At 40.8% G+C, this 23,327-nt stretch overlaps 1 protein-coding gene across 7 annotated transcripts in view; it reads left to right on the top strand.

Annotated features, from left to right (window-relative positions):
- The window catches only part of LOC118713480 (tripartite motif-containing protein 5-like), a 73,581-nt gene extending 57,828 nt beyond the window's left edge, over nucleotides 1-15,753 (top strand). The window contains exons 1-9 of one of the 7 annotated variants that reach the window (XM_036428102.2): nucleotides 5,277-5,312; nucleotides 6,742-6,812; nucleotides 8,214-8,690; nucleotides 9,244-9,339; nucleotides 9,980-10,210; nucleotides 11,902-11,924; nucleotides 14,004-14,104; nucleotides 14,355-14,381; nucleotides 14,639-15,753. In XM_036428102.2, coding sequence (XP_036283995.1) covers nucleotides 8,277-8,690; nucleotides 9,244-9,339; nucleotides 9,980-10,210; nucleotides 11,902-11,924; nucleotides 14,004-14,104; nucleotides 14,355-14,381; nucleotides 14,639-15,198 — 1,452 coding nt within the window. In that variant the 5' untranslated portion in view covers nucleotides 5,277-5,312; nucleotides 6,742-6,812; nucleotides 8,214-8,276 and the 3' untranslated portion in view covers nucleotides 15,199-15,753. Of the gene's footprint in view, nucleotides 1-5,248; nucleotides 5,343-6,741; nucleotides 6,813-8,211; nucleotides 8,691-9,243; nucleotides 9,340-9,979; nucleotides 10,211-11,901; nucleotides 11,925-14,003; nucleotides 14,105-14,354; nucleotides 14,382-14,638 lie in introns of those variants that run through there. The other 6 variants (XM_036428104.2, XM_036428096.2, XM_045578059.1 and 3 more) reach the window with 6 other exon arrangements.
- Nucleotides 15,754-23,327: the final 7,574 nt, after the last annotated feature.

Genomic DNA, 23,327 nt, shown 5'->3' with positions numbered 1-23,327 from the left:
AATTTCTATTAATCAACTTTTAATGTTAGTTAGTCTTTCTGCTGTGATTCCAAATTTTTCATAAGCTAAACCTGGATGAATTCTGAGTGATTGCAGTTTTAATTTTTCAATTAAAAACACAAACTATCTCTATTCTCTCTCTGTGTCTCTCTTTTAAAGATGTTCTTCTGACACTTTCTAGCTGCTGCAGAAGACTCAAATTATTCTTGGACTTCCAGCCATGAGCTTATATGTCTCTAAGTTATATCTGTCTATCCATTACGAATTGAGGTCTACCTTCAAAAACAAATCATAAGACTTTTTCTGACATTTCCAATTTGGTGATAATTGTAAGTATATTTTTTCTACATCTTTCACCCCAGAAATAATAGCTGCTATGAAGCCCTTATTTACTAAATATAACATCTGGTTTATTTCAGAGTTAGTCTCCATTGATCACCTTTTCTATTGAATATGAGCCATGTGCTTTACTTTTTTGTATGTTGAATAATTTTATATTGCATCTAAAATTCCCTCAGGAAAATTGTGAAAGAGGTACAAAGACTCAGGATTGTTTCATTTTCTGAAGAATATTATTGTTTGTTTGTTTATTGGTTTTTAGTAGGTTAACTTGATTGAACTCAAATTCTAAATTCTCCCTTGCATTTTGCAGGAGCTAAAATTAGTGATCAGTGCCATTAGCCTAGTTGGGCTGCTTGTCATCTATCTCCAAATGTCTAGTTCAGAGATTTGATCAGAGTTCTTATGTACAACTTGGAATTTCTCCCTCTGTGTCTCTCTTTTAAAGATGTTCTTCTGACACTTTCTAGCTGCTGCAGAAGCCTCAAACTATTCTTGGTCTTCCAGCTATGAGCTTATATGTCTCTGAGTTATATCTGTCTATTCATTACTAATTGAGGTCTACCTTCAAAAACAAATCATAAAACTAGGAATAACCTCCACTACAGTTCCCTTCTTCCATGTGTCCATTATACTGTAGGTTGTGACTGCTTTCCTCATTCTCTGTTTCTTCATGTTGTATTCTCTTTCTCTCATAAAAAATAGATGTTGAAGTTTGTCAAAGGAGAATCATAGATATTTTAATAACACCAGGAGAATAGCTTAATTCATTATGTGACACAGCAATCATGTTCACAGCAAGAACAGTATAATAGAAGCATAAGTTATCACCCAAATATATATATATATATATATATATATATATATATATATATATATATATATATATATATTTTACACACACACACACACACACACACACACACTAGAAGTCCAGTGCATTTGTGAATAAGTGAGCTACCTACACCTGGCTGGTGATCAGAGCCGATCCGGGCCAACTCTCCCAGTCCATGTGGGAGGTTGGCCAGCTGGGGAGGGATAATGGGAGGGCTCCAGGGCATGTCTGGCCCCATATTGTCCACTCCTGATCTGTCAGACTCCAGAAGCAACCTAACCTACTCGCCAGAGCATCGACTGATCTGTTGACCTCTCTGTTGAACACTTAGCATATTAGGCTTTTATATATATAGACTAGAGGCCCAGTGCACAAAATTCATACATAGGGGGATGTCCCTCAGCAATCTGGGAACTCTCGATCAGTCCACTGCTCAACCAGTCACTATGATGTGCACAAACACTAGGAGGCAGATGCTCCAACCAGTAGGTTAGCTTGCTGCTGGGGTCTGGCAGATCAGGACTGGGCAAGATGGGGCCAGACATGCTCTGGAGCCCTCCCATGGTCCCTCCCTGACTGGTCAATATCCCACAGGGACTGGGAGAGTTGGCCCCTATTGTCCCCAATCGCCAGCCAGGTGGAGGGACCTCACCTGTTCACGTTTGATCAACCCAGTCTAATTAGCATATTACCCTTTTATTAGTATAGACCAGTGCACAAAATTTGTACACATTAAAAGGAGATTAATTAAAGGAAATATTTTAATATTGTTATTTGCCTTTTCCCTATAATATAAGTGTCAGAGATGAAAGAAAATAAGCAAAATGCATATGAAAACTTTCCTCCTGTCAGAGTCTGGGACATGTATGGGACCCAGAGTCAAATCTCCACCCACCCATGGTGCCTCAAAATCATATGAGACCCAGACCCTGTCAGCCCCACCCCGACTGGGCTAGACCCAGACCCAGGCAGTCTCACCCTTGTCAAGCTCCTGGCCTGGCACTGGGTGGGGGACACAGACTTAGATCTCCCCTCAAACCCTACCAGGTGTGGGATGCAGCCTCAGGGTCCTAGTCAAGCCCTACATGGTGGGAGGTGCAGTTTCAGGTCCCCCAGCATATCTTTAGGTCCCCTGGCTCAGTGCCAGGGTGGACAGTGTGGCCTGAAGTCCCCCAGCCTAGCACCAGGGTGAGGGACATGCCTTGAGGTCCCCCGTCAAACCCTGTCAGTTTGGGGCCTGAGATCCCCCAATCAAGCCCCACCAGGCAGGAGGTGCAACTTGAGGTCCCCCCGGCCTGACACTGGGAGAGGGACACAGCCTCAGGTCCCTGCTGATTGCTCATTATGGGAATGTGGCCTCTCCTGTGGGTTCAGAAATCTTATGTTATGGAAATCTGGCCTCCACTGTGAGCACCACCATCTTTGTGATGGATTGATGGTCAATTTGCATATTCCCTCTTTATTAGATAGGATATCCTCATATGCAACATCTTTTACCTTTTTTTAAAAAAAATATACTTTATTGATTTTTTTACAGAGAGGAAGGGAGAGAGATAGAGAGCTAGAAACGTCGATGAGAGAGAAACATCGACCAGCTGCCTCTTGCACACCCCCCACCGGGGATGTGCCCGAAACCAATGTACATGCCCTTGACCGGAATCGAACCCGGGACCCTTCAGTCCGCAGACCGATGCTCTACCGCTGAGCCAAACCGGTTTCGGTGATATGCAACACCTTTTAATAGATCTGAGGCAATAAGCAACAAAATAGGAAAAGTATATAACTGATTTCATGAAACGTACCAGTTGTGGATGCAAGATGGGAGTGCATAAGAGCACTAATGAAAGTATAACTCTAGGCTCCCACTGCAGTCTCCCTATTGCCTTGCACTTATGCATTTTCATTTTCTAATCGGGGTATACTAAATGAGTTCTGACCTTTAGGCATAATCCTTCTTCCAGAGATGACTTTCTGAAAAATCTTAGCAAAGAAAGCCCCAGAGAAGGAGTTTATGGAATGTCCATGAGCCACAAGCCTAGGCTTCCAGACCATTTTGCAGAGACCTGTAGAGAAAAAAGCTAAGCCCAAAACTGCTCAGGAAAGAGAGAGATACTTTGGGAAAGAAAACAGAAAGTCACAGAGTTCTTTGATGCTTTGTTGTCTAATTCCTGTAAGTATAATGATGTAGGATTTCAGCAGGCTGTTAACATAAATCCTAGCACACTGTCCTCTCTGGGTCTGTTGGCCTTAATGGTGTGACAGCTGCCTCGCTCTGTAGCTTCCTTTGTATTCACTAGTCCCACAAGATTTCCAAGTTTACACTCACAGCTCTACCCAATTCCTGGAAAATCACTAACCTTGCTCATCTTATTCTTGGGCCATGCCTGTTATTCAGAAACAAAGCATAGAGATAAGGAGCAGGGGGAGCACATGGGAAGTATTTCTGTGACATCTTTACAACATTTCATAGAGCATAATGAGAGGCTTGACTGGTGTAAATAATAAGAAAAAAATACCAGAAGAAGTGTGAAAGCAACAAGATCTTAAGACCAATGAAAAACTCGAGTTAAGATACAGGTGCCTCTTCATACATTTATTTAACTACCTCTCCTTTTAAATCATAGCTGTGCCCAGACTGACCCAGTCAAATTCTCTCTCTCTCTCTCTGTCTCTCTCTCTCTCTCTGTCTCTCTCTCTCTCTCTCTGTCTCTCTCTCTCTCTCTCTCTTTTCTCTTTGACTTCTCATTATGATTTTCTCATATTGAATTAAAGATGGTTTTGTGCGTTTTCACCTCTACAACATTCTCCTTGTACCCTTCACTACCCTCAGCCATTTTTAGGCACACATGTTTTGAAATAGCACTGTTCACCACAGTCATTACCATGATCATTATTACATTTCACCTGTGCCATATGATTTTAGAATTGTTTCATACTCTGTTAGTCAAGGTTCTCCTGAGAAACAAAACCAATATTATAGATATACCCTTCATATATGCGAAAGAAACTGATTATCAGGAATTGGCTCATGTGATTATAGAGTTTGACTAGTTCCTGGCCCTGCCTTGTACAAACTGAACACTCAGGAAAGCTGGTGATGCAGGTGAGTCCAAGTTCAACAATTTGAGAACCAGGGTAGACAATGCTATAAGGCCCAGTCCAAGGGCAGGAAAAAACCTAAATCCCTACACAACTAGGTAGACAGGAAGCAAAAGGAACACCTTTCTCTCTTTCGTCCTTTGCCTCTTTGTTCTGCTTAGACCTTTAATCTAATTTATTGTGATGAAAGATCCAAATGCTAATCTCATCTGGAAACAACACCCTCACAGACACACTCAGAAATGATGTTTAATCTGGGCAACCAGTGGACAATCACACTGACTCATAAAATTATTCCTCACAATTACTTTCCTATTTCATTCCTACTATGTTAAGACTATAAAGATTATATGTTAAATGGAATTAAAAAACATTGCCCAAAGATGACACTTCATGCAGTTTGATCTATGTAGTTCATTTAGGAAAAGTGTCATGTTGTCCTAATTGAATCCAGGTTCTGAAAGTCAGAATCTCAGTGCTACCACTCTGATAGCCCCCCTGGCTAACCACCTGAGGTAATTTCAGATTTGGGCAGCCATGCCCTCTCACAGGACGGCCAGGACACAAATTGGCCAGGTTCACTTAGTTTAGATGGTAGGTACAGCCCAGGGAGAGCTGCCAGGTTCACTGCCTCAGGTGGGCCCTCAGTGAGGGGCCTCCCTGTGGTAAAGGAGGCATTTCATTCCCTCCTCATGACACCTCATCCCTAAGGGCACAAGATGAGGTTGATGTGTGTGACAGTGCACAGCTCAGGTCAGCCTAGCTCTCTGGAAGATGAATTACTGTGAGAGCCATGAGAACAGCTTCAGGGAGCAGAACTGAGATTAAGAATGTAGTCCCTGGCCCCTCAGAGTTAAGGCACAAAGTGTTAGTATTTCCCTGAAGTATTTGTGAAGGCCTCTCATTGGTCCACAGATTTTCCTCCTTTCCTGACCCTCCCCTAAGAATTTAACTTTCATTTTCACTCTGATCCGCCTCCTGCTGGTTTGAAGAGTGAATTATCACCACGTTTGCCCTTCAGCCTGAAACTCCAGAACAAGTGAGTAGGCCTTTTTTCCTGGAAGAATGGGGATGAGTTTTTCTCTGCTCTCTGTGCCTTGCCTGGCCAGGGGCGAGAAGTTGTTGGAGGGGGGGAACGGGGGGGGGGGGGTGGGGGGGGGGAAGCGCGGTGGAGCGCTAGTCTGCCAACAACTGTGTCTTTCATTTTTTCAGACCTCTGGGCACAAAAACGCAGCCCCTCCCACCCCCACGACCAGAGCCTGTGGGCCAAAAGGTGGGGCTGGGCCTTGGTGGCTGGCAGAGGCCAAGCCAGTAGAGTCATTAGGGCCTAACACCACAGTCAGCTCTGTGGGCGGGGCTGCCGCAGGGGAAAGGGGCGGGCACACCCAGGAGCCTGGACTGGTTAAAGAGAGCTGTAGCCTGATCTCATAAGGAAGGGGGTTGAGTACCCATGCTGCCTCCACTCCCCAGGTCTCAGCCTCAGGTGAGAGTCCAACAGGCTTCCACTCCTGCTGCAGAAGAATTTCCTTTGCACTTGGTCTAGGCACTTCTCAAACCTGCTTTTTCGCGGGGCATGGAGCAAGTCCTGTATGACCTTTAAGTCCCCTGCACTTGCCCTTTAAAAGAGGGATTTCCTGTACCCTACACCCTCTGGTTCTTCTGGGCACAAGCCTTGTGGGTTTTTGAAGCCAGACACTCTGTAGGCTCAGGTTTGTGATGCAGGTCCCCAGAGAGCCTCATGTGGGGCACAAGCCCCTAAGTCCTCAAGGATGGGCTTAATATTTGTGAGAGCCTTCCAGCCAGACACCACTCCTATTTCCATATCTATCTCCCTGCCTGCTATGGAGCCCTGGTCACTGTTCAGGTAGCAGTGGGGTCACACTCCATGTGTGAGGACTCAAGCTCCTCTGCACTTTTTTCTTCTTTGTCCTGTGGCAGAAGCTGCTTTGACCTTAGCTCCTTGTAACCACACATAAATAAATTCTGCAGCCCCAAGGCAGAATGCATACCCTCTCCTCCCTCCTCTCCAGGTTCCTGGTAGGGTCTCAGGATTGGTTGGATCTTGAATGAGATGCAAAATAATTGGAGGTTCCTACCCCAAATCTGGATCATGCTGGAGACATAAAACAGGAATAGATATTAAAGGATACCTACCCTGATACAATGTTTATCCCTGTTCCTGCTGCAGGGGTTAATTGCATATGGCCTTTGGGCTATTTTCAGTATCTGGACCACTAGCTGGAATACACTTCTGTTCTTCTTCAGCCTCCCTTATCAGGCACTAATAGATAGTGTTTGCAGGTCTAAATTCATCTCCATGCAGCCTTTATAATTTTTCCCTTCAGAGAACAGAGCAAAGGGAAAATTTATTAACTGATACATCAGATCTTTCTTTTACCATCAAACTTTGGCAACCATCAAGACATGAATATCTACTGAGATTTTTTTCTTTCTTTATTGCTTCATAGTCCCATTTACTTGAAGTTCCTGAGAGAGCTCCTGATCTTAGACTGTAGCCACAGGGCCATACCGAGTCCAGGTGGGAGAATGAGCATCACTGTGTTACCACTCTGAGATGCCCTCTGGAAACTTAAGAAACATTCAAACCTGTGAAGAATTCGTGTGTGTTTATTTAAGCCAAACTGCCCACAGTTGTTGGGAGCAGAATCTCAATGGATTGAGATAATGCTCCAGAGAATGGTATTTTTGCACCTTGCATTAGAATCAAAAGAAAAGATATAAGTGTGTTACATGAAATCCATTGGTGATAGACTAGGGAGGCTGAGGCAAAGAGGAGAGAGTATAGAACCTCTGGGATTGGATAGAAAGTAAAATGATAGACACATTCTTCTTTTACTTATGTGGGTGTAGGATAGTTAACAGTCAAAAATTAGCTCAATAACAATGAGGGTATTTATGGTCTCCATACAGTGGGAAATGTGCTTTGAGGGGTCGAGAAAAAAGGAAAATTACCTGGACATTCCAATAATATGTTTTTGTAGATGCAAAAGGTCACTAGACAGGCTCAGTTAAAGTAAAGATTGACTTTGTCATGGAAAGTACCAGCCTAGGACATGACTACCTACAAAACTGTTGTTTTAGTTTAAAAACTTTTCATTTCAGACCATCCTTTATGGTTACTGTAGGTCTCTGAATTTGCAAGGCTACCACATAGGCCTTTCCTGAGCTAGTCAGGTTAACATGTAGACCTTTTTGTCCACACATCTTTGACTGATCCCCAGCATCATCTCCAATTTGGATAGTCATTGCCTTCCTGTGATCTGTGAGATATAAGCTGTCAGGGTCACTTAGCTTAGCTGAGGATACAGGACAGGAGGCAGGGCATACTGACATTAGCTGCCTTTGCTGAGCTATTAGTGGTGGTCTTCACAGCACTATGGAAAGTACTTTATTTCTGTTATCTCAGCCTTTTAAGAAGCCAGACTCAGTAAATGTGTGTGAAACCACTAAGTTTATGTTAGCCTAGAGCTACAGAGTGCAAATTACATTGTGAAAGCCCATAGACATAGCATGCATGGGCCATAAGATACAAGGGTGGTTATAAAAGTCACAATTCCCTTATGAAAAATGAAGTCTAAGCATATTAACTGGCATTTGAGGTCTATATGAAATCCTCCTAAACCCAAATGTACTTTCCTCATCAGACTAATTATGCTGTCAACAATCTGGCCTTGTAAGGAAGCTGACCTTCCACTTTATTATAGCCTCATGAGTTTTTCAGACAACAAAAACAAAAAACTTATTAGACAATTTATCCAATATTTCCTTTCTAGGAAGAAAGAACCCAGGCCTGATGTTAACCTTTTGTTTTCTATAATCTAATCTATATCTGTTCTTGCCCCATCCTTCATTTCTACACAATTAGCAACATTTATTCCTACCATTCTTCCTCTGCCCCCCCTTTAATCTTTCCAATCAGGCAGAGATCAGTGAGCAACAGAAGCCTCAGATCCGGACAGATAGGAGCAGGGGACCAGCTGCGATGGCTTCAGGAATCCTGAACATAAAGGAGGAGGTAACCTGCCCCATCTGCCTGGAGCTCCTAACAGAACCCATGAGCCTGGACTGTGGGCACACATTTTGCCAAGTCTGCATCACTGCAAACAACAGTGAGTCTATGATGGGCCAAGAGAGCAGCTGCCCCATGTGTAGAATCAGTTACCAGCCTGAGAACCTGCGTCCCAATCGACATGTGGCCAACATTGTGGAGGCGCTAAGGAAGGTGAAGTTGAGCCCAAAGGAGGAGCAAAAGAGGGATCTCTGTGTGCACCATGGAGAAAGACTCCTGCTTTTCTGCAAGGAGGATGAGAAGATCATCTGCTGGCTTTGTGAGCGCTCTCAAGAGCACCGAGGTCACCAAACATTCCTCGTGGAGGAGATTGCTCAGGAGTACAAGGTAACAGACCGGGATGGAGGAAAGACAGGGCAGATAATAGCACTTGATGGGAAAACTAAACTTTTGTAGTTGACTGTAATTTTCTTGCCTGTGACCACTTTTCTTCCATGTTTACCTTCCAAGGCACGAAGGACATTTCTATGTACTCCACACAATTACAAATGATGAGCAAACTCGAAAGGAAAAGTAGATATTTTCAGACCTTGTGCTAATAGGTAGAGGTTTGGTGCACAAGCAAAGCTGTCATCATCTCTTTAGACATGAGGGGTAACTGGGCAGCCGGGTAGATCTAAACATAAGTTCTTTCCTTACTACAGGATCAAGTATTTTCTTCTAGGGCAAAGAAAATCAGTTTTCTCTTGACATGGTAATGGTGACTTCTATCATCTGAGTCTTAAAGAACACATAACCACATCAGGTTTCCTTCAAATCACAGATTCTAATGGTCATTTTTTACTTTCTTTAGAGATGAACCTGATTTCTTCCCATTAATCCTCTCTTCTGCTGAGGAGGGAGCCTCTATCTTGACCCTGAAGTGATTCCTCTTTCATAGGAAAAGCTCCAGGCAGCTCTGGACAGGCTGAGGGCTGAGCAGCAGAAAGCTGAAAAATTGGAAGATGACCTTGCAGAAGAGAGAACTTTCAAGATGGTAGGAGGAGAACCTTTCTCATAATTAACCAAGAATCTGGGCAGGACTTTGCGTTTTAGTCACAAGGAGCTCCCTTCCTTCTTGTTTTCTGACAGTTGATATGTCCAGATTCATTGATTAGTCATTCTTTATCCTTTCCCTAATAGAGATAGATAGGACTAGAAATAAACATGTCACCAAATAATGCATCTCTATGTGGGTTAGTTATTCCCATAGAGAGACTCAGGTGAGGAGGGTAGTGAATTTTATATTCATTTATCATTATTTTGAGCCTTTAACTCTTCCAGGGAATACAGTTGCCAATGGTTCATGGCTGTGCTCTAGGTGCTCAACATAGGCTGTGAATGGCGTGGGGTGAGAAGTAATGCATGGAGGCATGACTTTCCTGGGCAGCTTTTTGAGAGTTGAGCCACATCCAGGTGTCCCATTTTGGTTCAGGGTTGGCCTTAATAATGGAGACATGAGAGCATTATTTTATAATGTGATGAAGATGAAATAATGGGAAAAATCAGCCTCCTAAAGAATTGCTCCTCTGCTTCTATCTCTCTTCCCTCTGAAAACACCTAAATCAAATATTTTCTTTTCTGGCTCCTGTCTGCCTGACAGCCTAAATCCCTGTCTTTCTTTCTCATTTCTGAAGGATCAAATAGAAAATGAGATGAAAAGTGTCCAGGACTCTTTTGAACAACTGAGAGGTATCCTGGCTATTGAGGAGCAAAAGGAGCTGCAAAGGCTGGAGAAAGAGGCAGCAGAAAACCATGAGGACCTGGCTCAGGCTGAGAGAGAGCTGGTCCAGCAGAAGAAGTCGTTGAGAGATCTCATCTCAGATCTGGAGCATCGGTTGCAGGGGTCAGTAGTGGAGATGCTGCAGGTAAGACTTAGAAATAAGCCCCAGCATCTGAACTTAAGGAAAACTAAGGCTAAGTTTCCTTCTCTGCTGTGAGCTATGTTGTTTGTGGTGTTGACACTGAGGTTCCATTGGTCTTGCAGTGACCCTTCTCTGCATCTGTTTCAAAGGTTATTAAAATTGTCGAATGCATGAACAACAAGAAAAAATCTTGTTCTTATTAATGTATCAATTGAAGTATAAAATTGACTGTGAAGAGAAGATTCATTACATTCTGCAAGCCACTGTATCTTTAATCTAGTCTAGAACTTTATTTAGATACCTCTTTGTGATCCAAGAGTTTTTGTTTTTTTATTCTTTCTAGAATAAGTTGAATTTTTTCTGTTCCTTCTGAATTTCCTGAATAAAAAATTGTGAAGGATTGGTGGTATTTATTTTTTAATGATTCAGTAGGTTTACCAGTAAAATTGTTTCACTCTGGGCCTTTATGTTAATGGAAAAGTTTAATAATATTTTTTTTACTTGTATTAGGGTTTCTCAGGTTTTTTATATTTTTTGAGTCAGTTCTTGGTAATGTACATCTTTCTAGAAATTGTCCATTCTATGTTGTCAGATTTGTAAGCATTAAATTAGTCATTATAATTTCTTAGAATATTTTTCACTTCTACAATACTAACAGTAATGGCTCCTCTTTTATTTCTGATTTTGTGATTATTTTTGGTCAAGTTAGTTATCATTGGTCAAGGTCATTCATTTTTTTGTTTTTTAATATATTTTTATTGATTTTTAGAGAGAAAGGCAGAAGGAGAGAGAGAAAGAAACATCAATGATAAGAGAGAATCATTGATTGGCTGCCTCCTGCATGCCCCCTACTGGGGGGGCACGTGCCCTTGACTGGAATTGAACCAAGACCCTTTAGTCTGCAGGGCAATGCTCTATCTAGTGAGCCTAAATAGCCAGGGCTCATTGATATTTTTTAAGAATAATTTTTACTGTGTTATTTATTTATTTATTTATTCATTTATTTATTTATATTTAACCTTTCTATATCACAGGTTTCTCCTCTCACTTATAGTTTTCTTTTTGTGTGTGTATGTAAATGAGCATTCATATATGAGAGTATGTATGTGTTTGTGTATGTACATTGTATTTAATTCGTTCTTCTTTTTCTAGTTTCTTAAAGTGAGAATTTTTTGTTTTATTTTGTTAATCCTCATCCTAAGAAATCTTTTTCCATTGATTTTTAGAGAGAGTGGAGGGAGGGAGGGAGGGAGGTAGGAAGGAAGAGAGAAAAAGAGAGCCAGAGAGAGAGCGAGAGCCAGAGTGAGAGCCAAAGAGAGAGGGAAACATTATGTGAGGGAGACACATTCATTGGTTTTCTCTGGTACAGACTTGCTGGGTAGAATAATCTATTATAGGTTGTAAGTTTTTGCTTTCCATCACTTTGGATATTTCATGCCACTTCCTTCTACAAAGTTTGAGTTGAGAAATTAGTTGGGATTCTTAGGAAGCCCCCTTATATTGTAGATAACTAATTGCTTTTCTCTTGCTACTTTTAAGATTTTTTTCTTTGTATTTTTCATTTTTCACTGGGTGTTTTTTATGCTTTCTCTCTCCTTTTTATGTTTCCTCTCTCTTTGTTGAAGTTCTCAGTGAGCTTTGTTAGTGAAAAGAGCTTATTACTTCATGACTTAAGGTTTCTCTTTTCTCCCTAGGATGTGAAAGACACTATGAAAAGGTATGTATGGAAGACCAGAGATGGTCTTTTTGTGCTGTAAAAAGAGGTTTAAAGCTGTGAAAGTTATATAATGATTAATTAGTATAAAATGTTGCTCAGCGCAGAAAAATTTAGATGTAGTTTTATCTTAAATGTCTGTTCACACATGGTTTGTGTATTCCATATCTTTTGAGAATGACCAGCTTTGCCCTAACCGGTTTGGCTCAGTGGATAGAGCATCGGCCTGCGGAGTGAAGGTTCCCTGGTTCGATTCCAGACAAGGACATGTACCTTGGTTACAGGCACATCACCAGTGGAGGTTGTGCAGGAGGCAGCTGATCGATGTTTTTTTTTTTTTTAAATAATATAATTTATTGTTTTTTTTTACAGCAAGGAAGAGACAGGGATAGAGAGTTAGAAACATCGATGAGAGAGAAACATCGATCAGCTGCCTCTTGCATATCCCCTACGGGGGATGTGCCCGCAACCAAGGTACATGCCTTTGACCGGAATCGAACCAGGGACCCTAGAGTCCGCAAGCCGATGCTCTATTCACTGAGCCAAACCGGTTTTGGCTGATCGATGTATCTAACTTTCTATCCGTCTCTCTTCCTATCTGTAAGAAATCAATTATATATATATATATATATATATATATATTTTTTTTTTTTTTTTTTTTTTTTTTTTTAAGAGAGAGAATGAACCAGCTTTTATTTAAGCAACTTACTTGGGAGGAGTTGCAGAGTATGGATTAGTAGCAATTAAACATCAGATGTTTCAGTATCAGACCCATCTGACTTCATAAATTCTATGCACTCAGCATGCCTGTATCTAACTCAGATTTCCACATTTCGAAGGAGATGTATTGACTGTGGGAATGTCATGTCTTCTTTACCTCAGAGGCACCCAGAATTTGAGACAACTCTTTTATATTTAAATGACTTCTCTGGGAATAGAAGATAAGGTTCTCTTTATTTTCCAAAAGCCAAGTTGAATATCAAGGAATATTTTAACCTTGGGAAAACCATTGATTCATCCTGTAACATATTTTAAAGTTAGAATGGAAGGACATCATGTTTTGTATCTAAATTTGAACACCTACTTGGCCATACTAATCTTTTCCAAGCACATAAAATTCAGACCACTATTAGTATCATATTTATTGTATAATATCTTCTGTGAATATCCCATGTCCCATGTGGTTCACGGTTCAGGATCTGGAGAAGAGGCCTCATGCAAATGAAAGAGATGAGACAAGAAATAATAATTTGGAAATTGAGGGGCCAGGCCGGAGGCCATCCCAAGAGGAAGGACCACTTGGGCTGAGGCCTTGCCACCCTTTTATTCACCTATAGCCCTTAGGCAGGCAATTTCCAGTAACAGGCTGACTATCTTATCAGTAAGGATTTACATGCTTGTGTGGGGGGGAAATTGCTTCAGCTACCATTGTCTCCACTGAACAGTGGGTGCCTAGCTCTGACCTTTGCCAGGGCTCAAGGAGCATTCCAGGCTCCTTGTCTACACCTCTCTGCTAGTGAAGACAATAGGCGATTTCCCACAATCTTCTTTTCCAAGGGTTATATTTTTCCCAGAAGACTGAAATTTCAGATGTAGTTCTAGAGGCCTCCCTCCCGGGGAATGGAATTTAAAGGTGTTCAGCCTCCCCAGACAATATTCCCACACTTGACATATTTCAAACATAAGCAGCCATGTTCACTTTCTTCTCATATTGCTGGGAGTCTACATCCATGTCATGAGTTTTCCTTATACTAACTTATTTAAATTTTGCATTTTAAAGAAATTCACTGTGGCACATAATTTCATATCATTTTTTTGGAGTTAGAAAGAGAGAGTATAGTTATCGTTGTGAAAGGAATAAACTACTTCTGAGAGGTCAGCACCTTTCCAAGGCCAGACAGCAGTCAATGGGAAAGTGGATTGAGCCTATTTCTTTGGCTCCCAAGGTTAGAAGTCTTCGCTCTCCTTTCTCAGGGGCCCATTAATGGGGGCTCAAGTACTCATTGGGGCGAGTAGATAAAAATCAGTGGTTTTAGAGAGACAAAAATTCAGAGGTATGTGTGTCTATTTTGTTGTCCCTAGGAGTGAGACCTTCTCTCTGCAGAAGCCAAACACTCTCTCCACGAAGCAAAGGAGAGTGTTCCAACCTCTTGACCTGAGAGGGATGCTGGAACCATTTAAGGGTGAGTAATGCTAGAGCAATGGATGGCTGTGAGATTTTTGTTATGGTTGGGGTTAAAGGTCAGGTTTTAGGTGTAGATAGAGAAAACAAAGGAAGACAGATAGTATATGCTGATGACATATTCAATGGAGAGTGATCAGCTGTTTTGTTCACTTCTCACTCTTCCATGTATTACCTTACAGAGACCCCAATCTTTGTGATGTAGAATCTTTTGCCTATACTTAATGTTATGGATTTTTTTCTAATTTCAGAACTGACTGATGTTCGATGCTACTGGGGTAAGGAGAAATCACAGTATCATGAAGCCACCTTCTCCTCATCTTTTAATATTTGGCATTTTCTACTAGATCATGTAACAAACAATCCATATTTTCTCTCCCACTACACACATACATATTATATTTCTGCGGTGTGTACTGCTCCTTAAGAACCAAACCAAATTCTTCCCATTTTCCACTCATTCTCAACACCTCTCTGACAATGTCACAAATAAAGGTATATTACAAACCTCACCAACCCTATAATTTTTCTACAGTAAATGTGACCCTGGATCCTCCCCCGGATGAATCACATATTATCATTTCTGCGGATCGGAGACAAGTGAAACCTGCCTTTTATTTGAAAACATGTGATTTGTATCCGAAAGGCAGTTATAAGGATTACGGTGTCCTGGGGTCACTTCCTATCACATCAGGAAAACATTACTGGGAGGTAGATGTGTCAGATGAGTATGACTGGGCTTTGGGGGTGTGTACTGACTTCAGGGTGACATTTGTATGTAGGAATGCTTACTCTCAATATCAACCTAAATATGGCTACTGGGTTATAGGGTTTCAGAACCATTCTGAATATAAGGCTTTTGTAGATTCTGACTCCATTGACCCCATGACCATACCCCTGTTCCCGAATGTTCCTCCCTGTCGTGTTGGGGTTTTCCTAGACTATGATGCTGGCACTGTCTCATTTTTTAATGTCACTGCCAATGGGTTTCTCATTTATAAATTCTCTTCATGTTCCTTTTCTCAGAAAATGTTTCCATATTTCAGTCCTATGGAAGGCACTGCCCCCATGACACTGTGTTCTCCAGGCTCTTAAACCTCTTACACTCTCACCCACTTCTCTGGAGTGCCTTTTGCCTTAGGTGCATCTAATGATTTGAGCTGACGTTCTCACCATCTTTTCCGGGCTCTTTTTTTTTCTTTTTTCTTTTTCTTTTTTCTTTTTTCAATTTGATCACCCTTCATTCATCAATAAGCTGTATAATTTGCCTCATGTCATATTTTCCCAAAAATCTTATTTGCATTCATAGGCAATTCTAATTCTTGAGTTTTATCATCTAAAGGAAAATGACTAATGCCTCATTAAAAAAAAAAAAAAAGACTTGTATGGAGGTAACATTTCTACCAAGTTCTACAACCTCATGTCTTTTGCCCCTGACTGAGAAGATGAAGGAAAGCTTTTCAACAACTTTTCTTGAAGTTGTATAGAAGTTATTGACAATAGAGTGAATCCTCAGAGTTCTGTCTGTTTACCCATGATGTTCGTTATTCATCAAGGAGTGAATAAGAAAATATTAAATATTGGGATTTAATTGATTTCTTAGAGAGAGAGGAAGGGAGAGGTAGAGAGAGATAGAAACAGTGATGAGAGGGAAACATCAAAGGGCTGCCTCCTGCATGTTGCCTACTGGGGATTGAGCCTGCATCCAGGAAATGTGCCTTGACTGGGAATTGCACCAGCTGCTTCTTGGTGCATGGGTTAGTGTTCAACCACTGAGCAACATCAGCCAGGCAATAAGAAAATATCACAAACTAGCGGCCTGGTGCATGAAATTCATGCACTGGGGAGAGGAGTCCCTCAGCCTGGCCTCTGCCCTCTCATAGCCAGAGACCCCTCAGGGGATGTCCTTCTGCTGGCTAAGCCAGCAGTCAGACATCCTTCTTGCAGTCCGGGGCTCTCACAGTCCAGGACCCCTCCTTCCCACCCACCTGCAGCAGAGGTGGAAGAGGCTCCCACTGCTGCTGTGCTCTCTAGCTGTGAGCCTGACTTCTGGCTGAGCAGCACTCCCCCTATGGGAGCACACTGACCACCATGGAATAGCTCCTGCATTGAGCATCTGCCCTCTGGTGCTCAGCTCATATCATAGTGAGTGGTTGTTCTGCCCTTCAGTCAGTTTTTATATTATGCTTTTATTATATACCATAATATGTACTAGGAGTGTAAGTTATTGTCCTCATTAATGAGTTCATGTCCAATTTCTCTAAATATACACAGTGAATTTTAAATAAAATACCTGAATGCTGATTAATTTTCTTTAAATAATCCTGGTAATAAAACCATACCATAGTTAGTATCACTGTGAGAAGAAAAATGTCATTAAATATATAACATGTGTCTCATCTGAATAAATATTTTCTCCATTAATTACTGAGAAATCTAAGCTGTGTCAGTGTGGCATGAAGCAGGTTTTGCTTTCATGGATTTTTTTTTTTTTTTACCAAAGTCTCATGTTTCAGATCCCAGGTATCTCTGTGATGCTACGTATAGACTACTCCAGCTCTGCCAGTGTTAGACAAGACTGTGTATGAGTGAAAATTTCATTATTATAAGTCTGCTGTTACTGCATATTAGCATTGATCAAGTAATCTGAATTATACACACTCAGTTTCACATCGTAAAATTATATGAAATTTACCTGATGTATTATTGTGAAAGTGAAACCACAGACTATTTTCAATAACTTCTGTCATGGCTAGCATATAATTAGTCATCTTGTATGGTATTGATTCATTTTTATTTGCCTCTCATTGTAACTGAAATAAATGATTTTAAGAATACATATTAGTTTTTGTTCAGATTTACTATTCTTGCTTTGGTTTAAAAAATAAAACTTGTTGAAAGAATTGTGAACTCTAATGAACAAGATAATATGATTAACAAAATGGAATCATAAACATGGAACAGACTGGTACCCAAGGGGAGGTTGGTGGGTGTGACTGGATAAAGAAGGTAAGGGTGTTAGCTAAAGAATATATATGCATCACCAATGGACATGGCCAATAGACTTGTGAAGGCCAAAGGATTGGGATGTGGGCAAAAGGAGGTTACAGGGGGAGGTCTACCTGCAAAAATGTCAACAATAAAAACTTTTAATGAAAAAAGTTATTCACAAAACGATGTAAGTGTAAGAAGTACAATTTTGAGATTTTTTAACAGTGTTTTGTTGCACAGTTCAGCCTTATTTTTTCAGTGAGGTGCAAGTTTACAGAAACAAGAGAAAAGCCAGTTCTGCAAAGAGATAGCAAGGGCAAGATTTCTGGAATGGATATTCTCACCATCCTTTTGTCTTTCGGAATTTTTATTCCCAAATCTGTCCTCAAAGAAGTAAAAGTTAAAATTATTAATTAACTGAATGGGCTTTCTTGTCAATTATTGTCTGCTCTCATCACGGCATGGCCACAGGAGTATCTAAATTCTTCACTTTGGATTATCTTTGATGTGACAAGGGATTGCAAGGTGGATATTATAGTGTGTGTGTCTCTCTCTGTGTGTGTGTGTGAGAGAGAGAGAGAGAGAGAAAGGGGCCTCTGCCTTCCTTTCACTCCATTGCTATGATACCTGGGGCTATGACAGTACCCCTTCAATTATTGACAAATCAACTCCAGGACTTTTCAGTTACTGAAATCCCAGTCCTCCAATTCAGGATGAAGACTCTAGTTACAAGGAAAACAAGTCCTGATTGTTCAGATGCAACATTTTTGAGGCCCTTATCCCTTATCATCAATATCAAGAGTGCACACACACACACACACACACACACACACACACACACGGCATACTTTTGTTTTCAATTGTTTTCTCCATTTTGGCATCAATCTTTCCACACATGTAGTGTTTTTATGTAGGGTGCACATGGAAATGTTAGGATGTGTGCCTCCCACAAATTTCATATTCATCGTTTTACTCTTGCCTCCCTTTGAATCTTTGATCTGAGTTCACATCCTGGGCCCTAGAGTGTCCCGACCAGCGGGAGATCAACGTGGGGGCGAGGAGGCACCTAGAAAGGAATGATAGAGGACAGGAGACATGAAGAAATGGAGGCAAGACAGGGTTCTGATCAAGCCTCGAATTGTATTGTTGAAGCTGCAATATATATATATACAGGCTGTAAGGGGAGGTTCCAAGGCGGGGCAAACTATGGGAGGGAGGATCAGGGAGGGGACATTGTAGGGATCTCCCGGAGCAGGATGTGTCCTTAAGAGATTAGTTGTCTTTAGCTTCTGGCCAAACCGCAGGGCACCACGTGATCTCTGGTGACTGTGAGTTGTAAGAGGAGTTGGAAACTTAACTCCCAAGACGGAGCTGTATTTTCTAAGATGGAGTTGCTTGCCAACTCTGATAGCTCCCAACACTAGAGAACTTATGCATTCACTCAGACTTTATGTGAGATGTTTTTTTACTTTATGTGCAGAGCTTGGAATGAGAATGAAATCCTTTTGTTAATAAGGTGTATAGAAGCTGGCTCTTTGTGAGATTTGTCCTTTTAGCCCCCAAGAAATCCCTTTCTTTCAAAACTCAAACCACAACATATAGTATACATTTTCAGTAGGTTGAAGGAGAGCTGCTTAGGGCCATATAGGCTTAGACCAATCTATAATTTGAAAATATCAGCTGCAAAGAGGACCTAATGTCTTTAAACTTGTCTGGGAAGAGATTATAAAATCATTAATCAGGAAAATAAGGAAATCAGAAGCCCAAGAGAAGATTTGAGGGCAGAGGGAGTGGGGATGGTGTCTTGGGAACTTACTTTGTGACATTAGGTTTTAGGCGGAGAGGCACCAGTAAGGAAAGCAGCTCATCAGGGTCCAAGGAAGCATCAGCCAACCATGCTCCTTCTCCCATCACTTAAAGTTCATCTCCAGAGCTAAGCGCATTGCTGTGGTCTACATCCCAGTATTTTATGTTCTGAGGCCTATGGAATAATACATTCTCCTCGGGGCTCTGTGTTCCTTTTAGTCCCTATATCTCCTGTTGGAGAGAAGTTCTCTGACTTTGGATCTATGAGTTTTAACTGTTTCTGGACTGAAAATAGCACAGGGTACAGGAAGTTATGTGGTTAGTATAGATAAGACATTGAGGTAAGTATCTGAATACAACTTAGGAACAAAACAGAACATGGGAAGAATTGTCAGTTAAAACTTGTCATAGGAGTTTACATATAAATGCTAACAATACCATTTTGATAGGTTGGTTTTTTAAAATATATGTTTTTATTGATTTTTAGAGAGGAAGTAAGAGAGAGGGATAGATAGAAACATTGATGAGAGAGAAACATCATTGATCCATGCCCCCTGCACTCCCCCTAATGGGGATTAAACCAGCAACCTAGGCATGGGCCCTGGCTTCGAATCAAACTGGTGACCTCTTGCTTCCTGGCAGGACCCTCCACCACTGAGCCACACCTTTGAGGCTTGATTTATGACCACAGCAATTATGTTGACAGCAATAATTGAACACAACATAATTGAACAGAAACATGATTATCAACAGTTTGCTCAATGTAACTAAAATTATATCCATAGGAGTATAACTGTATGTCTTTCTATTTAAATATCACTCCCCATATACTGATATTTTGTAACAAATCTGACACATAAAGTCCCTTCTTACCTTCATAAATCTAATTCTTTTGTTGGCAGGGCTGGATGAAGAGGAATACTCAATTATAGTATTATGTGAGGATAAGGAAAAACCTCCAAGGTCTCAGAATGCACTTCCTGCAAAATTTACATGCTTCTCGTTGCACTTGCAAAGGATCATGAGTTTATGTGTTGTTAAAAATAAATGCATTCATATCCATGAAATGGAAACTGTCAATATGGCTCACCAAATACACCTATATAAATTCCAGCTCCTGCCTCATAAACGTATGAGAATTAAGAAAAGTTTTAAGGCAAGGTTACCTTACTCAACTATAGTTACAAACAATACCAATATATCTGCTTTCATTATACTTACTTGTATTTTATTGCCATTTTGTTTTTATTATAGGACATACATACACTGAACCTTTCAAAATTTATTTTATGTTTTATTTGAATATTTTTTCAGTTATGCTTTTGATTAAACGGTGCAAAAAGTTTCAATCATTTCCCAAAAAAGTTGGGAAAGTGGACGCTTATGGAAGAGGTAGGAATGTTACCCAGATAAATACTCCACCTGAAGAGTAGTACCTCAATGTGTTAACCTACATCCTCGTCCTGCCTCCCAGTGGTTGGTAACATGTCACAGCCACAACTGTACCACATTAAGTCTGGAAGGCTTTTGTTTCTAGGTCAGAAACAAAAACTGGTAGTCAACTGACAGACCCGCTAAGGTTCAGTGGTGGTGTGGAAAATTTTTCTCAGTAGGTTAAAAAAAATATTCTAAATACCAGCTCTTTGTAGCTGCTCCTTAGAAAGAAGAATCTTTCCTAAAATTCCAAGGACAGATGCCACCATTCAGCTCAAATTATCAGAGTTCTATCACTGATTATCTTCCTCCTCACACTGGGCATTACAAAGGGCAGGTACCCAGACTTCCTGGATCATGATTTTATCCCCAGTAAGTAGTTCTGGACGTGACTATAGGATAAGGTTAACTAGTAGGTATAGAATTAAATTGAAATTCCGGGTATTCAGGATAGCTGTAGAGTGTATTATTGGGTTTCACATTCTTCTTATTCAAATATTCTTGCTAGAATAATCTTCAAAAGGGGTAAAATTACAAGAACATATGGAAGCATTGACCTCCCTAAGTGTCCTACGTGATGGCTTCTCAGTGTTATTGCTCTTAAGTTTCTGTTTTGCTTCCTTTGTTTGTTTTCCACTCCTATGAACTTAACTTTCATTTCTCACTCCGTTCCTGTGGGGGACTTCTCTGTGGAGAGCTGGTCACTGGCTTGGTGAGTGAACATTGACCTGACTTACAGCTAATCTCCTCTGTTGAGTTAAGACTCCTATATATGTCCTGAAAGAAAGTGGGGCAGTTTTTGGAGACAAAAGGCAGGAGGTTTGGGGGGAGCAGACTGAATGTGTTTGGTGTCTTAATTTGTGTTTCTGAAGCTGCTCTGCTGAGTGTCTCTACTGAGTGGCAGAAAAGAGGAACACTGAATCTGGGGGAAGAGTGATCTTCAGAGAAGGGCCATTTAAAAGAGCAGTCTTATGGGTTTCTTTGGAGAGACCATTATTTTTCCAGGCTGAGTTACCTCATCTTCTTACTGTTCTGTAGTTTTGACTTTTTACCTTTCCAAGGTGAGCCAGAATATTCTTCTTTTCCCAGACAGAAAATCCCTTTCTCCTACTCTCCAGAAAACCTGAGAGATTAGCCCTGTTCTCCCTCTTCATAAAGCCCAAATTCCTGGTGAGGCCAGCAGGAGACATGTGGGAAGGACAGGCTCTTAGGGGCTCTGCCAGCGATCAGATCTTCTTGAAGCTGGTCTCTTACTCTTTTGTTATATTAGATTTATTTATTTATTTATTTATTTATTTATTTATTTTTACAAAACTTTATTCTTAAATGTACAATTAGCTCACAGACAACACTTCTTCATTCTATCTGTAGGAGATGTTATCACAAAGAATCCAGATGTGCAAATAGGAATGGAATTTAGGATCACCATTGCCCCAAGCACAAGGAACAGCTCATTTCTGGCCAAATTTCTTCATTTCACCTGTGTTCTGGGGGCCTTTCCGCTTGGTCTTTGCTTTCTGTTGGAATGCCTTTTCTTCCTCATCCATCTCCTTGGTCTGCTTCTTGGTCTGCCTTGGGGGGCTTTTTCTTGTCACCTTTGAGACTGCATATGACACCTGCTGTTCTTTTTTTTTTTAATATATATATATATATTTATATATATATATATTCATTTTTAATTAAGGTATTATATCTTACCATTGCCCCCCCATCTCACTCCTATACATGCCCTCACCCCCCCCAAACTTTTGCGTCCATTGTTTATGCTTATATGCATGCACACAAGTCTTTCGGTTGATCTCTTATCTCTCCCCACCTCTCCCTAGCCTCCCCACTGTAATTTGACCTTCTGTTTGATGCTTTACTATCTTTGTATCTATCTTTTTGTTCAACAATTTATAATTTTCTTTATTATCCATAAATGAGTGAGATCATATGGTATTTTTCTTTCATTGACTGGCTTATTTCACTAAGCATAATGTTCTTCAATTCCACCCAGGTTGCTGCAAATGGTAAGAATTTCTTCTTTTTTATGGCAGCATAGTATAACATTGTGTAGATGTACCTCAGTTTTCTAATTCAGCCATCTGCTGACGGGCACCTAGGCTGTTTCCAGATCTTAGCTATTATAATTGTGCTGCTATGAACATAGGGGTGCATACATCCTTTCTTATTGGTATCTTCAGTTTCTTAGGATATATTCCTAGGAGTGGAATTATTGGGTCAAATGGGAGTTCCATTTTTAGTTTTTTTAGGAAACTTTATGCTAATATATTTTATTGTTTTGTTTTGTTTTTTTACAGAGAGGAAGGGAGAGGGATAGAGAGTTATAAACATGTATGAGAGAATCATCGATCAGTTCCTCCTGCACACCCCCTACTGGGGATGTGCCTGCAACCAGAACATTCCCTTGACTGGAATCAAACCTGGGACCTTTCAGTCTACAGGCCAATTCTCTATCCACTGAGCCAAAACAGTTCCGGAATGCAAATTGATCCACCTACTGTTCTTTCCCTTAGTGCTGATTCTTTTACTGAAGTCAGTAACTTCTGGGAAGCTGTGTACAGCCTTCCTGATAAATGACCAGCACTTTGGCCAGCCTGATGAGAGAGGCTGGATAACCAGGTTGCTGCTTTTCTCTGTAGCCCCCATGTGGCCACTTGTCTCTCAAAGATGAAGGTTCTGGAACAGGCAATTTATTCTCTCCTGAGTGTTATGTTACCTCAGGGCATCCTATGACTCTCTGGTGCCCTCTCTGGCTTTAGAGTGCATTCTGCATCATCATGGACATAATCCTTATATTATTTATTACCTTAACCCTTTACTGACTTTTCTCTTGCCTGGAGCTAAGAAAGGGAGTTTGTCATTTTTTTTAGAAAGAACTCCATCTTAATCTCACCTTTGAATAATTTGCACCTTGATATCTCTGTTACATAGATTTTGAAGTGTACTTAACTTCCTCCCCCGTCTCAGAGATTATGGATCTGTGACTC

This window comes from Pipistrellus kuhlii, unplaced genomic scaffold (genome assembly GCF_014108245.1).
Source record: "Pipistrellus kuhlii isolate mPipKuh1 unplaced genomic scaffold, mPipKuh1.p scaffold_m20_p_9, whole genome shotgun sequence".
Classification (NCBI taxonomy): domain Eukaryota; kingdom Metazoa; phylum Chordata; class Mammalia; order Chiroptera; family Vespertilionidae; genus Pipistrellus; species Pipistrellus kuhlii.
Note: the sequence above shows the minus strand (reverse complement) of the source record. Positions and strands in the feature narration are given on the sequence as shown.